General features: G+C 32.0%; 1 protein-coding gene across 1 annotated transcript in view; it reads left to right on the forward strand.

Annotated features, from left to right (window-relative positions):
• LOC109101277 (mitogen-activated protein kinase 10-like) overlaps window positions 1-20,628 on the forward strand; it is a 61,657-nt gene that overhangs the window by 32,910 nt on the left and 8,119 nt on the right. The window contains exons 5-12 of the mRNA XM_042748463.1: window positions 3,184-3,314; window positions 3,967-4,024; window positions 5,611-5,749; window positions 5,886-6,051; window positions 7,930-8,001; window positions 13,318-13,500; window positions 16,471-16,595; window positions 20,319-20,382. Of these exons, the coding sequence (XP_042604397.1) occupies window positions 3,184-3,314; window positions 3,967-4,024; window positions 5,611-5,749; window positions 5,886-6,051; window positions 7,930-8,001; window positions 13,318-13,500; window positions 16,471-16,595; window positions 20,319-20,382 (938 nt within the window). The remainder of the gene's footprint in view (window positions 1-3,183; window positions 3,315-3,966; window positions 4,025-5,610; window positions 5,750-5,885; window positions 6,052-7,929; window positions 8,002-13,317; window positions 13,501-16,470; window positions 16,596-20,318; window positions 20,383-20,628) is intronic.

Below are 20,628 nucleotides of genomic sequence, written 5' to 3' on the forward strand. Positions count from 1 at the left end.
TATTCATACAAACTGTTTTTTATGCTGGAGTGTGAAATGTGGTGTTCAAGTAGTTAAAATGTTGTCTGGTTTGTGACAGCTGCCTGTAGGCAGGGCTCTTGAAGAGCAATGCTGCAATGCATTATCCACCTAGAGAGACAGCCGTGACATCATCTTTGACACAAATGGGCATCTACAGCCGCCATTAGCCAAAAAATCTCTCAAACTGCCATTACCATGGACACATCAGTTCTCTGTTCCAAAAACGTGCTTTAGAATCTTTCCTGCTGCAGCTGAGAGAATATCTTAAGGGCTTAAAATCACCTGGTTTACTTTCTAGTGGACTGAAATAATTGTATAATTCAGCTCCACTCAGAAATTTAAATTAGAAAGACTAAAACAGTATTTTCTTCTAAAATATATGCCAGCATTCTTCAAAAATATAATTTTTACAGTGTGGTTTATTTGCAATTTCTTTTGAAGTGTCACTTTGATTTAGCGTATACTTCAGGTTTTCTTTCACTGTGTATGCCTCGTCTGTAGGGTTTTTCCTCACCCCTCCTAGAAAGACTGTTTTGGTGTACCTCACCCCCTTCTGCTTTGACCATCTGCTGTACAACCAACTCTGCAGCTCTGACTGTTGCCTCAAATAATCCATAGGTGAATCAAAGATCCTTATTCAAGTTTAATTCAGACTATTATATAGAGGTAAATATAAAGCTTTGGCTGCTGAGTTGTTGTCCAGTGTGGAGGATTTAAAAAAGGTTGCATTGAAAACAGACAAGTGCCCAAGCACTCACGTTTTATTCACCCAGAAGGCTTTTTAAAAGGTTTTTATTGGGGATTAAAAGAGTGAAGGTCAGTTTTGACTGTAGAACATGGCACAATTTCAACTTTCAGTCTGTGGCTCCATGGGGTGCTACAGGAGGAATTCATTTTTCAGTCATTACATTTCCTGGACCTGTGTGAGTCATGTTTTATTAACAATGCCACTTCAGCCTTTACCAGTGCATGTCAACATGGTTAAAGAGCAGCCTTGTGGGTTGAAGCATTCAGTCGTAAACCTCGGCAGCTTTCAGAACACAAGGTAGCACTTCTTGTACCTGGTCCAGTCGTAAAAAATATAGTGCTTTCAACCAACGGCTATACTGCTGCTGCTGCATTTACCAGGTTTTCTTACTGCCACGCTGAGGGGAATATATTCCAGGTGTGTGTTTGTGTGTGTATTAATATATAATTTTCTTTACATTTTCTTATATAATTCTTATCTCTTCTATATTCTTTCTTTATATATATATATATATATATATATATATATATATATATATATATATATATATATATATATATATATATGTATACATATACAGCCTATGTGTGTGTGTGTGTGTGTGTGTGTGTGATTTATTTATTATTATAATATTAATATATTATTAAGTATGTAGTAACGTTAAAATGTATCATGTTAAAATATTTGTAATATATATATATTATATGTATATGTATATGTGTGTGTGTGTGTGTGTATATATATATATATATATATATATATATATATATATATATATAGTACATATAATTATTACATGTTTTCCGGATAGTTCAAGCTTTCAAATAATCATTCCTGATTTTATAATATATATAATATATTTTATAAAATAATCATTCCGGAACTTTATGCTTGTTTGGCTTTAATGTCCCATAATCCTCAAAGTAAAAGACAGGAAACAACTGAGATGGGCACCACCCACTATGATTCATTAATGCTTTATTGTGATTAATTTATTCTAAAAAAATTAATTTATTGCCTCCCTTTGGCCTGCAGGTATACTTGTTGATTGAAGAAACAATTTTATTTGTGAAATTGAATTGTTCATCATTATTTTTTCTAGGCTTAACTCCTTAAATACAATTTATATCAGCCTTCACTTATTAGAGAACACTAATGTGTTATATCACAATGAGCCATTGGCTACCTTGTTTTCTGCAGTGCTTTGGGATTGAAGCCACACACACACACACACACTGAGTGCCTTGGCCCTCTCTAATCCTGTATTTTCCTGTGGAGAGCTGCGGCTCTTGAATAGTTAATGAGCACGGTTTTCCTGGGTGGCGAGTGAAAGCAGAGAGAAAGAGAAGAAGAGAGAGTGACTCCAGGTTTAACCCTTTCCTCATATTGCTATTAGAGAGTTATACTCTGCTTCTTTCCACCAACTGATCAGCGAAGGTTTTCCTGAAGTCAACAACATTACTGGATTTCTCTCTGTTCCTGTTGTGATTGACATACATTTGTCTTTTTTACAGTACATGCAAGATAGCATAAAATGTCCTGGGGCTCATTGCTTGTTATTTTTGTTTAATTGAATGTTATATATTTATACATGTATTTACTTTGTATAATATTTGTAACAAACAAACAAATAAATAAATGTGAAAACATTAACTCACATGAATAGAATGTTCAATATACTGTAAATTCCAAAATATGTATTTATAATATATATATTTGCATACTGAATTGTGATTGGTCTTCTTTCCCGCATTTATTTGCATAATGAATTAGGATTGACCTTTTCTTTCTTATATCCACACTGTAATGTAAAAAACAGTGTGTTGTGTTTTTTTTTGGTGTAGATGTAAATAAAGTTTATTTTATTTTGTTGTGTTGGAAAAAAAAAAAAATTCAGTCTTCCTACTGTTTTATTTAATTCAACATTTAATTCAATTTGTTACTTTCTGTTATTTTTAAAGCTAGTTATTTTTTGTTATTTTTTTTATTGTGAAAGTTACTAGCAATTTCTGAGTGAAAATAGTTTCAGCATCATTTTTTCTTTCAGTGTATTAAACCATCTATAAACATTTATAAAATTAAAAATCAAAATGTAAAAGCTAAAATTACCCACAAATTTTAACATTATTTATTTATTTATTGCAAACAATAATATATCTTTGTGGAAATGCAAATCTAGTTTATTTTATGACATTCATAAGTTGTAACAAAAAAAAAAAAAAAAAAAAACACTTTGTGTCCGTAAAATTGTTTTTTGGCCAATGGTTATGGTGATATGTGTTGAATTTCACTCTGAATGTGGATTAAACATTTAAATATTTTTCATTCTCCTCACTAACTCATTGTTTTCCTACAAATTAATATACTTTCTCTCTCTCTCTCTCTCTCTCTCTCTCTCTCTCTCTCTCTGGCAGTGCTGGATATGATGCCGTCCTGGACAGAAATGTGGCTATTAAGAAACTCAGCAGACCTTTTCAGAACCAGACTCACGCCAAGAGAGCATACAGGGAGCTGGTGCTTATGAAATGTGTCAATCACAAAAACGTGAGTGTCAGATCACAATATCTCTCCCCCGTTGTCCCATCTGATGGCAAATGCTGCTAATAATTGTTTCCTTTAATACAAAAAGTGAGACTTCTGTTTATATGGCTGCCATAATGAACATTATTGTGTACATCTTGCACGGCACACAAGAGATCGGTAGCATTAGATGATGAATGACAAAGTAAGAGAGAAAGGGAGTAATAGTGTTAAAAGACAGAGAGGAAACACTTTTTTGGCAACTGAAGGGTTCACAATGCTGCTGCCAGATCTCCTGTCCTCCTCCTCGCTCTCTCTCTCTCTGTGTCTCTGTCTGAGACTGGGGTTATAAAGGACAGCTGGGATGTGACAGAAATACGAAATCATCCTCACCTCTTATCGACAGTCCTTTTATGGATCTTCCAGTCTCTTTTCGAGGAAAATAACATGAGCAAAGTTTACCCACACATTCTAAATGAGTAATTAAAGGAATAGCTCATAGATAAATGATGGTTGGGTCATTATTTAGTCATTTTGGTGTCATTCGATATATCACTGATATCCTTTTATAGTTTTTGTTAATATTTTAAATTAGATTTTATCTTATATATTTATATTTTCTGTTTTTACTTCATAACTTCATTTATTAATGTTGTTCTTTTATTTTTTTCTCCTGATGATCATCTTATTATTTGTTTTCTTAACACAGAAGTATTTTTTGGAGTTATTAGATGTGTAAGTAACATTTGGAGATTTTCCAGACATGAAGTCATTTGATTATATCATATAAAACATCTGAATGCAAACTGATTACAGCTAATGTTAAAAAAAAAAAAAAAAAAAAACAATCGTAGGTCTGGCTCTGAAATCTGATTGGATAAGCCACTTTGAATCCAAATTTATGCTGTAAGCACACCTGTCTCTGTATATATGTATATATCCAACTAACCTAAGGAAAGAAATATATTATCAGAAAGAGAAGGGGACATTTATTGCTGAAAGTGCTTGCATATAAACATTATTAAAATGTAAATGTTTTTGATGTATTAAATGCAATACCTATATAAACAATTGCTGAAAAACTGCACAGTCTGCTAGAGTAAGGTAATTTATGATATTTCAGGTTAATAACAGCATGCCCGGTGGTGTTTGAGCTTATGCAGGGTCCCGATACGAGCGCTGTGATGTTGCAGAGTGAGGGTGATAGATCAGCTGCAGTTGTTTATGCTCTTGCTCTCTGGTTGGTCTCTGACACTTGAATCTCATGCCCCCCATGCCTTGATTTATTCTGCATGCTGTGTGGACTTAATCTAGAGCAGGATCAATATGTCGAGTATGAAATGTCTGCTCAGTCGCAGCCGGATCATTTGAGTGCTAAGATGGATGGGACGTGAGTTTATGCAGACTAAATGATTAGAAATCAGCAAACTAGCTTCAGAATTGTGGTCAGACAAAATCTAAAACAAACAGTTAGTTTGTCATGTTAAAATTTGACAAATTTTGATCTTTACATATATATATATATATATATATATATATATGTATGTATATATATGTGTGTGTGTGTGTGTGTGTGTATTGCTTATAAATAAATGTACCACACAGAAATAGGGATATTATTCATTATAATAAAGTTTTTTTTCTTCACTTTTTAATAGTATAGAGTATAATAATAATAATAATAATAATAATAATAATAAATAACTATAATTATAATAAATTATTACATAAATAAATAATTATATTATCTAAATTATTTTATATATTATGTAAATATCTGTGATTTTTTTGTTTTCATGAAGCAAATTAAATTGCGATTTTTGCTTATAATATAAATATGAAGCAGTTAATATTATAATAAATAATAACAATTATATGTATATGTAAAAAGTAAATCTTTTTTATTCTATAGTATTTTTTACAGTTATTTCTAACCATTTTTAGCATATAGTTTGCTATATATAGTGTACTTTCATTCATTGAGTGTTAACTCAAGTGTGTTTTGGATTTTCGTGAAACAAAATAAATTGCAAATATGATGTTTAATCCATAAATCTGCAGCTATGGTTTTTGAGCACTCAGCAGAATGTTATTGACTGTTAGTATTCTTGCTGACTGTCATCAGCCGACAAGTATTTTCTCTGTATAAGGGGTTGTAAAGATCCACATCGATCCACAGCAGTCTCTTTTGTGCAATAAGGAAGAATGAATGAAGCCATGCTGATGTAATATGACAGAACCACAGGGACAGTTACTGCAGCTGTTGTCTATCCTGTGAAATTCACTTTTTCTTCCTTCCTTCCTTCTTCTCTCTTCTGTAGTTACCTGGTCATGGAGCTGATGGATGCAAACCTTTGCCAGGTGATTCAGATGGAACTGGACCACGAGAGGATGTCCTACCTGCTGTACCAGATGTTATGTGGAATCAAACACCTGCACTCAGCCGGCATCATCCACAGGGTGAGAAACATGAATACACACAGCAGGATCAATTTAAGTTGGAAGGTCTTTTTTATTAATTTATATAGTCGATCAAATCTGAACTCCTACCAAAACTCTTATCGTCATCTCACCATGACCCATATTTCCCTTTAAGGATCTGAAACCTAGCAATATTGTGGTGAAATCCGACTGTACGCTGAAGATCTTGGACTTTGGGTTGGCGAGAACCGCTGGCACTAGCTTTATGATGACGCCCTACGTGGTGACGCGGTACTACAGGGCCCCGGAGGTCATCCTGGGCATGGGCTACAAGGAGAACGGTAAACCAATCACAGGGCTGCATGTAGATCGACCAAAACTTTTTAAATAACACTATAATCTTGGGTTTTATAGACCCTGTGAAAGTGGAGTTTTGTGTCCAAATATTTTAGTATTTAGTATGTAAAGCAGTATGTTTTATGCTATTGATGGGTTCAAGTCCTCCTGGGAAGTTTTTATTTACAATTAGGTAAGTCGTAATTACGATGTAAGTTGCGTTCAAGTTGTGCAACCCTTTAAATGGTTCTGGGAAATAGTTCGCCCAAAATCGTCCCAGTACTTTAGTACTGTACATTTAGTTCTGGAACAAAAGTGGTGCGATAGGCCCTATATAGTGGTCACATGACCTTACTACATTGTATATTTAATTCGATGAATTTTCATTTTGCAAGTAAAAATGGTTATTTTACATTTTAATCAAATTCTGGATAAAAATGTCTTAATTTCTGACAGAATTATTCAAATGAGTTAAGAAAGCGATGTATTTTATGTAGCCGATTACTATCATAGTACACATGCTATATACTTCAGAAATTACCTAATTTCTTATTGAACTATATTCTAATAAATGTATAAGCCTTTATTCAAAATTTTGGGTTTTTACATCAAAAATTGAAGTTCTGTGGCTTTTAGTCTATATCTACACAATATTTTAGTATTTTAGTAGTTATGTGCCACAGTATGTTTATGCAACAAGTAATATTTCAACTGGTAGCATGTAATATTGTGGTCACATGACCTTACTACATTGCATATTTAATTCAGTACATTTTTATTTTGCAATGAAATATGGTTAATTAGCATTTTTAATCCAATTTTTTATCAAATTATTCAAATGAGTCAAGAAAAAGATGTAGTTGGTTAACATCTGCATTGTAATCATAGTATGCATACTATATACACATACTAAATTACCAAAACTTTAAAAGTTAACTATATTATACTAACTATATGACACTATATTCTACATTTTGGGTTTTATAGACCCAGTGACATCAAAATTAGAGTTCTGTGGCTATTAGTCTATGTCTGCAAATTATTTTAGTATTTTATTTGGTATGTGCAGCTTATGCAACAAGTAAGATTTCAACCGGTAGCGTGTTATATTGTGGTCACATGACCATACTACATTGCATAGTTAATTCAGCAAGTTTTCATTTTGATATTAAATTTGGTTATTTTATGTAAAAATGTTTTACATTTTGACAGAACAGTATAATAATGAGTCTAGAAATATATACAGTAGTTGGTCAATATTTACATACTACTCATAGTACATATGTAATATACTTTAGAAATTAGTAAGAGTAGTATTCAGAACATTGTTTGGCTGTGGTTTTGCAGATGTAACACTTTTTTTTTTTTTGCTATTTAAAAACAGAAGTTGTGTAAATGTCCTGTTTTATTATATACAGAAATACAGGAAGGAAAATTGTGTTAAATAACAGCTTTTATGTATAGGTGAAGCTACAAATGTGTTAAAATTAGCCGACTAATTGGATGAAAGTTAATGTTGTTTTTAGATTTGAGGTTGGGAAAATTAGTTCAGTACTCAGATTTCTTGCTCACCTGCTGTTAATTTTCTGAAACACTAGCAGATTTCACTGCTTGAAAACACAAAAAACACATTTATACCCTAAGGACCAAAATATTAGTGTGTATATTTAGATTATAGAGGAAGCAGAGAGAGGTCAGGCTATGGATTTCCTGCCACAGATGGTCCTCCCTGAGGTCTGTCCCCAGCTCTAACTTTGATCTGAGCAGTTGTGGAATAATCAGCTCTATTAGTTCTTTCTCTTTCCATCACTCATGACGGTTTGTGCAAACACTAACCTCTCTTTTTTTCCTTCGCTCTCTTTTTCTCGCTTCTGTGCCTGCAGTGGATATTTGGTCAGTTGGTTGCATCATGGGAGAAATGGTGCGCCACAAAATCCTATTCCCCGGCAGGGACTGTATCCTTCATGAGCAGATCTGCAGTTTTATCTAGCAGAATTAATCTGCATAATTCTTAATACTACATAAATTGCACAGTGTTATATTTTAGTCTCAAAATAGATTGAAAGACAGAATATGTTTTCATTCCACACAAAACAGTAAGTTTTTTTTAATTTTTTTTATTGTATTTAATTGGAACTTTTTCTTATACTTTTTAGTGACGCACAATCAATATGTAATAATAATAATATTTAACATATATATAGATATATATATATATATATATACTATATATATATATATATATATATATATATATATATATATATATATATATATATATATATATATATTATATATAGTTTTAAAGTTTTTGTTTGCATAATATGTGTGTGTGTTCTGTGTATATTTATTATGATATATAAATACACACTCATAAAAAATATATATTTTTAAATATTTACTTGTATTTACATGTCTATATTTATATTCATATAATTTATATTATAAATAAATATATTTAATATATACAAATCTTTTTCTGAAATATATACATGCATATGTGTGTAGTTATATGTTATATATACATAATAAATAAACAGTACACATACATATATTATGTAAACAAAAACTTTTTATTTTGGATACGATTAATCACGATATATATATTATATATATATATAATATATATATATATATATATATATATATATATATATATATATATATATATATAAAATGTAAGAAGTCATTTTATGAGTACTATTTTTTTATTTTATTTTATTTTTTCATGATTTTGTGGTCCACATCCACCTGACTGGACCAGTGTTCATCTGTCCAGGCATAACTAATCGACTACCTCTTTAATTCTTTTAACCTGCAGGTTTTGCTCATGTTTTCGTATTGTAGGTGTATAGCTTCAAGATCCATATGCTGTTTGAATCTCTTTTTCTCACTTTATAACACTCGCTCTTTCCCCTCATTTCCTTCAGTCCTTTACGAATATTGAAGATTATGTTCATTAAGATACTGTGAGATCACTGTCTGATGTGTTTTTGAGTCGGATGTGGCGGCCTTACACCTCTCCTCAGCACACTGTATTCATTCGTCCCTTAATGGGAAGCAGTTCTTGCTTAATTGGCATTTAGAGACAGTGGAACTAGAGAAATCCCTCTCCAGTCACTCATTAGGTTGAACTTTATTCATTTATTTAGCGATTTTGCTTTCGGTTGCTGTTTTCCTAGAGAGTTAAATTGTAGTTATAGTTAAGTCAGTAGAAGAGCAGTGCTTGTTTTCAGCTCTCCAAACTGCAATTAAGGTATCGATCCTGTAGACCAAGCTTGGCTTATTTGGTTCTTTTTAAAAACTCATTAACACATGCCTGAGTGAACTTTTTTGCTGTGCTGTTTCACCAATACATCTTACGTAGTCAGAATCTACAGGGTATGCTTTAGCAAAGCCTGAATTTAAGGTAACACTTTATTTTAAGGTGTCCTTGTTACACATGTTACATGTACTTACTATTATTATAACAATTAATTATACATGCAGATAACCCTAATCCTAACCCTAACCATAAAGTAAGTACATGTAGTTAATTAATAGTTAGTTAGTTAATTACTCAGTATTTAAATGTATAATTACACTGTAACAAGGACACCTTAAAAAAGTGTAACCGTATTTAACATCTTCACTTTGGTTGCATTTAACTTTGCACCTGATATGCAAAAAAATAAAATAATTCTCTATCACATTCTGCTAACCTCTTTTAGATTGTTAACATAGACGGCTCTAATCTCCTCGTTCAATAATAAATTAGAATACTTAATACTTGAATATAGGATTGCATTATCTCTCTCTGCCAGAGTGAGTTCATAAGTCAGATTTCGAAAGAAATGGAGTCATTGATGTCACTTTGAATATTCTCAGTCAGTACTCTTTATAAATCTGTTCAGCTGCCTGACCAGATAGCATTTTAAAGCATATATGTGAAAGGTTCTTCTGAAATTGAGACAGCAAACCATCTTTCTCATAAAATACCATCTTTTTGCAAAATTTCAGTGGCAGGTTTGTATGTACACAAAGGATATTCTAGACTGCACTGCAGCCAGGTTTGTAAAAACATGAATCCAAGCAGTTAGCTTAGCAACGTGCTAATGACTAACTCCATTGGAATTTATTGAATCAAGCATCTGAGTTGCTTATGCAGCATTGTAAATCCGGTTATTATATTGAAATACACAGTGCATGTGTGATTTTATGTGGTAGGCCTATATTGAGTGTCTGTTTGTGTGTTGCATGCTTGTTGTGTGTGCTGTAGTGGACATGTGGTCTGTAGGCTGTATCTTTGGAGAAGTTATAAGAGGAACAGTGCTGTTTCCAGGGACAGATCGTATCCTTCCCGTCTGTCTGTTCTCCAATCCTCACTGCTGTCTCCATTCATATTATACTTGCCAAATATGACCTAATATTTTATATTTATATAGCTACACAATTGTTCAAAATGTTTGCTTCCGGTAAGATTTTTTGTATGTGTTTGTATCTTATGTAGGCCTATATTGTATCTTACGCTGAATTATTTGACAAAAATACAGTAAAAACTAAGGGAAAAAAGTAGATATTCTTTATTATTATTTATATACATTTTATATTACAATATAAGTACAAATGTAATTTATTACTGTGATAGCAGGAAACCTTAATAATTCTTTTAGGATTCTTTGATGGATTGAAAGGTCAGAAGACCTTTTTTAAGAAATAAAAATCTTATTTTGGTTATTAAATACGATATTAAAAATGTTATGTATGTATGTATGTATGATGTATGTATGTGCATATATACACGTAGACATAAAGATTCAAAAGATTAGCATTTGTTTAAAATTTGTTTTTAACATTATAAATTCCACAGCTGTCACTTTGATCAATTTAATTCATCCTTAATAAATAATAATAATAATAATAATAATAATAATAATAATAATAATAATAATTACTGAATAAAATAATAAATAATTAACACACACAAAAACGCACACGTTTGTGTGTGTGTGTGTGTGTGTGTGTGTGTGTGTATATATATATATATATATATATATATATATATATATATATATACTCACACACACACACACACACACACACACACACAATAGCAAACATGATAAAATCTTATAGAAACAAACCTGTATTTTATTACACTCACCATTTAACCTGATTTTGGAAGGTATTTGTAGAATGAAAGCCGCCGGGCAGCTGTTAGTGTTTCTTTAGTGTAGATGATGAGATAAGAGGGAGAGAGGTACGGGCCGGGCTTTGTGTTTTGGGTAGGAGGTGGTGGGCCGTTCCTGCAGGATGATGTAATGTGGTCCTGGCTGCCCCAGCCCTTTGAACCAGAACCCCTCTTTGTGGGAATCATGGGAAGCCTGGGGAGCAAATGCAGTCATGTGACTTCCCAGGGCCAACTGAGCTACCATGACAACATCCATTTCCCCCTCTCTGTTGCTAGGCACCCATAGAGACGTCTCCAGGATCCATTCACTCCAGCCGGCTCAGACCTATATGCTGTAAACCATTCCCTTAAACGCCAATAATCAAGAGCACTGAACGCCAGCAGTCTCTCTCTCTGTGTCTCTCTCCCATTCCTGCTCCAGCTCATTTCCCACTGCTACACTTCTGTGATAATGACACCAATCAGGAGATCGCTGAGAGAAATTTATTTCAGAACAGAGATGCAGTTCAGATTTATTAAGACTTGTCTGATCTGATGAATAACAGACTTGTTCAATTTTATATACACTCTGCCGCCGAAGATTCTTTAATGTTTTTGAAAGAAGTCTCTTATGCTCACCATTCTGCATTTATGTAATGACAATACAGTAAAAACAATAATATTGTGAAATATTATTACAGAACTGTGAAAGAATTGTTTTCTGTAATTTATTCATCATTACTCCAGTCTTCAGTGTCACATGATATTTCAGAAATCATTCTAAAATGCTGATTTGCTGTTCAAGAATGTATTATTATTATCAGTATTGAAAATAGTTTTGGGGTAAGGGAGTTTTTGTTTTTGTTTTCTCAGTACAGACTCATTCAAATAATCAAAAGTGACAGTAAATTGAATATTAAATTAAAATGTACATTTGCAATGTTACAACATGTCTGTTTCTATAGAGTTTCTATTCTAAATGTTGTTCATCAAAGAATCTTGTATCCACAAATGTATTAAGCAGCAAAAACTGTTTTCAAGATTGCTAATAATAAGAACCATTATTAATAAATGTAACAAATAATAACTGAACACCAAATCAGCATATTAAAATGATTTCTGAAGGATCATGTGACACTGAAGACTGGAGTAATGATGCTGAAAATTCAGCTTCGCATCACAGGAATAAATTACATGTTAAAATATATTCAAATAGAACAATGATCTTTTAAATTGTAATGTTTTAATGTTAAATTGTACTGTTTTAACTGTATTTGTGATCAAATAAATGTAGCCTTATATTTAACATTTAAATGTATCACTCATAATATTTAGTGGGGCAGTCTGATTATAATGGATTGATGGCAGACTCAGCAAGTGCTCACACCTCAAGCGTGCGATTATAAATGTATCAAAGCATGGTCAGTCGTCTGTATGTCCATATCTGATCTTGTTTACACTGTCTAGAGTCTGCTAATTGTTTGTTTGAATGAGAATGTCTGCAGTCTGCAAACACTTGCAGAGTCAGTGACGCTTGACAGAAACCTTCGCTGCTGAAATCACTGCTATTTTTTATGCTATTTTTACCTCCAAAATGATCTCTTACAAGATTTCAGTGATAGTCTTATGCCAGAATGCAAACACATAATGAAAATGAGCGTTGTAAAACTGGGTAATATTGGATCTTATGGAGTCTAATGGGAAGTAAAATTGGCATTCTCTTGATTGTGATGACTCAGCTGATGGTTTAACTCATTCGTGTAATCTTATGTACTGATTTGTTTTGGGGGTTTTTTTGTTTACTGAGACAACAAATTCAGGCTTTTTCCCACTTCGGGCCTAATTAGGACCCCTCCGAGTGTTTTAACCTTTACTGATTTAGCTTTAATTATCCTGGAGTGTAAGTGTAATCAAACTTTATTTCATTACCGATGGCATTTCTAGGCTCACAGCACTTGCTTTTATTTTTGTCTTGTGTAATCATGTTAGAATAACCAAATTATGTCATTATCTTCATTTTATACTCCATTTAAATGTGAAATATCATACTTTGTATAATGCATAAACAGCCAGCCTGAGGGCCGTGCGTAGGTGTTTTTTCCATGACTCCACCCACTTTCAGACATCGACCAATGGAATAAGGTTATAGAGCAGCTCGGCACGCCCTCTCCTGAGTTCATGAAGAAACTGCAGCCGACGGTGCGTAACTATGTGGAGAACAGGCCAAAATACGCTGGCCTGACCTTCCCCAAACTCTTCCCTGATTGCCTCTTCCCTGCAGACTCGGAGCACAACAAACTCAAAGGTAAGCCAGAGTTTGCACACTTTTAGTTGCAAGCGTGCTATCTGGCATAAAAGCAGTTGTCAAGTACTGTCACAGTATTTTGTGTGTTTGTAGCTTGAGTTTGAATCTCATGAAAACGTTTTAAAAAAAGTTCTGGTAAAATAAAATAAAATAGAAAAATAAATACAAAAATTTAAAATTTGTAAAAATAAATAAATACGTACACCATACATACATACTTTTTATTTACTTTGTGTAAAGAAAACAAACTTTATGACCAAAATAAATAAATAAAAAAAATTGGAAAAAAAATCTAAAGAAAATGTATAGAAATACAAACATTTTTATAAATTGTTTTTATATGAAATTATTTTTTTAATGTTAATATAATGAGGCCTATTTTTATGTCCATTAAAATTTCCTCCATTCTTAATCAAAAAATAAAACTTTTAATAAAAAAAAATTCTAATATAATATAAATAAATATAAATGTTATATTTTAATACACTGTAATTTTTTTATATGCAAATATATTTGCGTAAAGACTAGAGAGCTTATTTTGATAATTATTAGAATTTCCTTGATTCTTAGTAACCTATTGTAATATTAAAAAGATATTTTAATGTGGAAAATATTTTTTATTTTAATTATAGAGTACAATTATAAGCCATTTCTTTGTGAAATTAACTCTAAAAGACTACTAGGATCATTTAAAAAAAATAATCAAATGAGGTGAACCATAATAAAATCAGTTTGAGTCATCTCTTTGTTATTTTCCTGGTTTGCTTGCATGAATCAGGCAGCTATTTCCTTCCCATTTGCGAAATTGAGAGATGTTTCATAAATTTTGCCCAGAGCTGAAGTTGTTCTTCAGGGGAAAGCGGAGGAGAATCATGAGCTTTTGATATGAAAATTGCGTGGTGGAGTTTATTCTCAGTGAACAGACTTCACAGGCAGATGCTGAGTGTTCTACAGTTTGGGAAACAGAAAGGGATATAAGGCAGTGCTGATTAGACTCTGTGCTGTCGGTGTGATTGTAACTTGGCTGGGTGAGACCCTGCCATCAGGTACAGCAGAGTGTGCTGGAGGAGAGACACATGTGCTTCTCAGTTCCAGGCCTTGTGCACCACTGCACTGCACACTTTTGATGACTTGATTCAACTCATCATCAGCCTGTTAGTCGAGGCTCCATGAACTGTTCTGGGTGTGGGAGATAAGCATAACACCCAAAATGAGAACTGTTGTGGTCTACCGAGAGACTTAAATATTGAATTTTATTTTATTTTATTACATTTTATTTTATTTTATTTAGTTTTGTTGATTTAATTTTGTCATTTCATTTTTGTGCATTTTATTTATTCATTTTAGTTTATTATCATTTTATTTTTGTGCATTTTATTTATTTATTTATACTATTTGTGATATCAGTTTGCATTTGTTTTATTTTACCATTTAATTGGATTTCAATTTTTTCATTTTGTAATTTAATGTCATTTTATTAGATTTAACTTCTGCATTTTAATTTAAATTTGCGATTTAATTTTTTGACTATTTGTGATGTCAGGTTGCATTTCAGTTTGATTTTAATTATTTAATTTAATTTATTTTGTTTGATTTTATGTCATTTAATTTTGTCATTTTATTTAATTTATGTAATGCTATTTGGTTTCATTTTATTTAATTTTATTTTAGTGCTTTTCAGTTTAATTTTAAATTGTTTATATCATATTTTATGTGATTCATTTGATTTTGTTTTGTGTTTCAGTTTCCATTTTATTATTTTATCTAATTTATTTTTATTTTATTTATTTCATGTAATTTTGTAATTTTGTTTTTTTGTACATTTTAACTTTTTTGATTCTTTGTGATTAGCAATTTTACTTAGTCTACAAAGAGACATAACAGTTTCTGTTATGTTTATCAAACATGTTCACATGACAAATTGATACTGAAAGGCAGAGAGGGGGAGCGAGTCAGAGAGAGAGAGAGAGAGAGAGAGAGAGAGAGATTTACAGATCTGCAGAAATCGGTGTCGGCCATTTTGAAGTGGTCCAGCCGGTGGCAGAGAGAAGAGAGAGATGGGATGATGCTGTAAGAGGAGAGAGAGAAAGAGCCTGACTTTACCCTCCTATTTATAGAGCAAGAAAGTGAGGGACTCACAGAGCGTACAGAGGTGGAGAGGAAGAGAGGGAAGGAGAGTGTGATGTCTTCAGTGCCCTTGCAAAGAGAAATAGAGGATGAAATGTGAAGATTGAGAGATGTTTGCACTGAATTCTTCAAACATCTGAAATCAGCAATAATTCTGTTTACTTCCTTAATAAATGTCCCTGTTCTAATTCTGTTCAAGTTCCAAAAAAATATATGTAACTTACAATATATGCTCACCAAGTCCGCATTTATATGAACAAAAATGCAGTGAAACCAGTAATATTGTGAAATGCTATTGCTACCAGTTATTCATAATGATTATTAATTATTAAGTGCTCATAATGACTATTCATAATGACTATTAATAATTAAGTGCTCAGTTAATAATGGTTCTCATTATCACAGTTTTTGCAGCAAAAACATGTGATACTGAAGACTGGAGTTATGATGCTGAAAATTCATCCCAGGAATAAATTACAATTTAAGATATATTCAAAAAGAACAATGTTCTTTTAAATTCTAATAATATTTCACAATATTACTGTTTTTGCTGTATTTTTGATAAATAAATGCAGCCTTTGTAAGCACAAGTCTTCTTTTAAATAAAAAGTGACTAGATATTTGATTTAATTTTTATATACTTTCTAACAAATGCAAAAGTTGGAGTTAATTTTATAATTATTTTATACAAATTATTTTATTATTTTATAATAGTTTAAAATAACGTTTAATAATTATAATAATTTTAAGTAGCGTTTGTAAAAATGATACAGTTGTGTAAAATGCCTCCATGCCTCCAGCTGATGCAAACGTTTCTGCGGTCTGTTGTGATGTGTTTTACAGCTAGTCAGGCCAGAGACCTGCTGTCTAAGATGCTGATCATTGATCCCGCTAAGCGGATATCAGTGGACGAGGCCCTGCAGCACCCCTACATCAACGTGTGGTACGACCCGGCTGAGGTGGAGGCAGTGAGTATCTGTCACTCTCAGCTGTGTCCACACTAGTGCTAGATAATTACAGACTGGCCACTGCATGTTTTTTATGTAGCCTACTGAGGCCTACTCTCTAAAAGTTTGGCCATATTCAGTATTTTGAGTCATCTGTTTTGTTTTTTTTGTTTTTTTCTACATGATTGGAACTCTTTGACCAATCATGATATCCTCCATCACTCACAACTGATTGAATATGTGTGATGAAAAAAAATGTTCATGCAATGCACGGCACTATAAATAACTACCAATCAATATGACATATTGCAGATGTAAGGCTTGTCCACACCAAGTCTGAATTTTCAGGGCAAAGAAAATGCATGGAAATATTTTAAAATGAAACATTTAGGTTAGGTTTAATTTAAAATAAAATATCTAAAAATATAAAATAAATATGTATTTATTTTTTTGTTTGTTTGTATTTGTTTATTTGTTTTAATTTACACATTTATTAAATAATAATATATTTTATTATTCATAAAATATTATGTATTAAATCACATTAGGTCGTTATGCATTAAATCGCATGCATGTGCACCAAGTCTCAATTTTTTCCCCCTATATTTATTCAGATCAAAATATTATTTTTTTTATTTAACTTACACAATACAAATTTTGTATTGTTTATTATTTGTAAAAGATTGTGAATTAAACTCACCACATCAGGTGATACCAATAAAATTATTTTTAAAAATTGCATGCACTTCCACCAAAGTCTCAATGTTTTGTTTTTTCCTACATTTATTCAGATCAAAATATGTATTTGTATTTAATTTATTATTTATAGAATATTGTGAATTAAACTCACAACATTAGGTTATACCAATAAATTATTATTTTTTTAAAACTGGATGCATTTGAACCAAGTCTGAAATATCTAACAAATGGCAGTTTTTTATTTATTTATTTATTTATTTATTTTTTTAACAAAACAACATTTAATACATTCAATACATTTAACTCATTTTACTAATTTATTTATTTATTTATTTTTTTTTTTAAGGTTTTGGTGTGGTGAAATATTACTTCAGTCTGAAACCATTTTAGAAATTTTATTCAAATAATGACTAATATTTGTTATCAGACTTGGATGCTTAGATGCAATTTATTATATTATATTATCAATTTATTATTTTTTTTTTTTTTTTTTTTATATTTTTTTTTTTTTTTTTTTTTTTTTTTTTTTTATATTTTTTTATATAGTTGTTATATATTCATTATTTTTAGTTTTTTTTCAGGGTTTATGTTGCATTAGTTCAGTTTGTAAATGTTTGTGGTTGATTCTGGGGACCTTCATCAGTTTGAGAGGACACAAGAAAGGAGTAAAAATAACAGAAAGTTGTCCTGTTCTTTGATGAAGATTTCTAAACATTCAATAAGCATTTGCCTCGGCTTCTATTCACACGTCCCCTTTTGACAAACAGCTTGTTCTTGTCCAAAGTTTGTGTCTGTAATGTTTCAAAGGGGTTTCAAGGACGCAACGGGTCTGCTTTTCGTGTTCTAGAAAGTACAGGACACAAAGTACTGAACTACAGAGAAAACCGTGTAACCAAAAACCAGCTCACATTTATTGTCTGTAAATATCTGTTAGCAGATGTCATTTTATGTGAACGTGCCACTTTTCTGTTGACCCAAATATGAAACGAAAATACTAATCTGATAGAAAATCTGACATTCAATAGCAAACAGTTTGTTTTAATAACCCATGAGCATCGTTATGATTAGTGTGATTCTTTTCTCCTTCTCTCTGGTGTTTCTCTTTCTCTGATGAAGGCCAGGAATCAGCAGATATCTATGGTAAATAAAGACCATTCCACACTTAGGAAACCCCCTCATCTCGAATCACTCACACACCGATCTCTTTGTAACACACACTGACGTCTAGAACTCAAAAACAGACAAAGATTTCGCTGAAATTTGCACAGTGTGTGAATACATGTGTATTTGTGTGTGTGTGTGTTTGTATTGTGTACTAATCTTGTAGAACGTATGAAAGGAATAATACGATTCAATTCTGTATTCAAGTAACATTCAGAGGCAATAGAATAGAATAGAATAGAATAGAATAGAATAGAATAGAATAGAATAGAATAGAATAGAATTCTGAGGAGGTTTAAAGTTTAAGGCAGCAGAAAACCTTGAATTTTAACAATGTCTGGTTGGTGGTTTTAGCAAATGGGAGCCCAAACTATAATCAAACCCTATATTATAGATTTTTATGATGATGTATAATATTATGACATTATTTAGGTCAACCTAAGTTAACAAAAGGCCACTCAATCACATCGAACAAACCGACAGAATCGCTTATACACTGTTAGATAGATTTGCTCAGTGGAAAGACAGTAAAAAAATAACTCACCTGTGTGGTTTGTGAAATCAACTAATATACTTCAGATGAATCTTGCAGATTCATTTTGCGATAAGGAACCCCTGTTTCCATAATACTCCATTCAGTGCCATTTCCTCTTATTCTCTATGGCTTATTACAAAACCTAGTGAGCTGCATATGTACAGTAGACAATATTTTTGGCAGCAACAAAGGGACATTTGAATCAAGCACGAAATTCTGTTCAGTTGGAACATTTGAAATGCCGCTGAGGTTTGATTTGATTGTCTCCATGATGCCCAAAAATGCAGTCTAGTTAGGCTGCTCACTAGGTTCTGAGTCACAGTCTGTGTGTCTCATGTCTCTGTCTTAATCCGAAACCTAACGGTGGAGTTTTCTCTGCTTTTCTGTCCTACTAATGGTGGTGTTTGGTCCTTATTTACTAAGTTCTTACTGTTGGACATCTCAACTGCATGTGCGAGTGGTGCTAACACTTTACATCACAGTGTTAATATTGTTTGACATAAAAATATTATAAGTAATGAAAATGATTGTTAAAGTGTAATGTGTAATTTACTCATATTGTAATATGAATGAACACTGTAATGTAACATATTAACCCAGATATTTGAACATTAGAAGTTTTTTTCCTCATACTGTATGTAGTGCTGTGTTCTGATCGTGGTTTATGAAAAGCATTGCATCAAATAAGTGACTCTGCAGGAGCATATGTACTATATTTTTAGACATTTCAAGTATGGAAGCCTGTTTCCACCATTGAATAAAAATATTAAAAAGGTAATTGCAATTTTTTTAATCTTTCGAATCTTTCTTCCCTTGCAATTCGTAGTTTATATCTCACAATTCTGGCTCCTTTTCTCGCAATTCTGAGGAAAAATTATGTATAAAGAGATATAAAATCAGAATTATGAGATCAAATGTCACAATTACAGTTTTTATTTTTGTTTTTATTTTTTATTCCTAGGGCGGGAACAAAAAACAGAATTCCAAGATGTTAACTAAGAATTCTGAGGGGAAAAGTTAGAATTGTGATATAAACCCTGAATTCTGAGTTTAAATCTTGCAATTCTGACTTCTACAAAATTTACTTTTTTTTTTTTTTTTTTTTTCATTGCAAGGTTTTATCTTGCATTTCTGAGAGAAAAAAAGGTATGAATTGTGAGATAAAAAGTCCAAATTTTTGTATTTTTTAATTCAGTAGTGGAAACAGGCTTCCATAATAAAGCATGTATTTTTAATAGTAAGAGTATTTATGATTAAGGACCAGCAATGACACGTTTAAGACAGAAGACACTCAGTGTTTATGACTTTGTTGGGTAACGGTTAAATATGTTTCTCTCTCTCTGTCTCAGCCTCCTCCACAGATCTATGATAAACAGCTAGATGAGAGGGAACACTCGATTGATGAATGGAAAGGTAGGCCTTCGTTTGAAGCTCTCTGCATGTGGACATGACATAACTCACAGTCCACAGACACATGGAGAGATGAAGCTGTAAATCATTCACACACACACACACACACACACACACACACGGTGGCCACTGTCCATTGACTTCTACAGGGTGAGCACTGTCCATTGACTTCTGTTGTTACTTAGATTTATTAGATGCTAAAACTTCATTTTACCTTCATGAAAATCTAAAGTAGTTTGAGTTGATTAG

Source organism: Cyprinus carpio, chromosome B21, assembly GCF_018340385.1.
Source record: "Cyprinus carpio isolate SPL01 chromosome B21, ASM1834038v1, whole genome shotgun sequence".
NCBI lineage: Eukaryota > Metazoa > Chordata > Actinopteri > Cypriniformes > Cyprinidae > Cyprinus > Cyprinus carpio.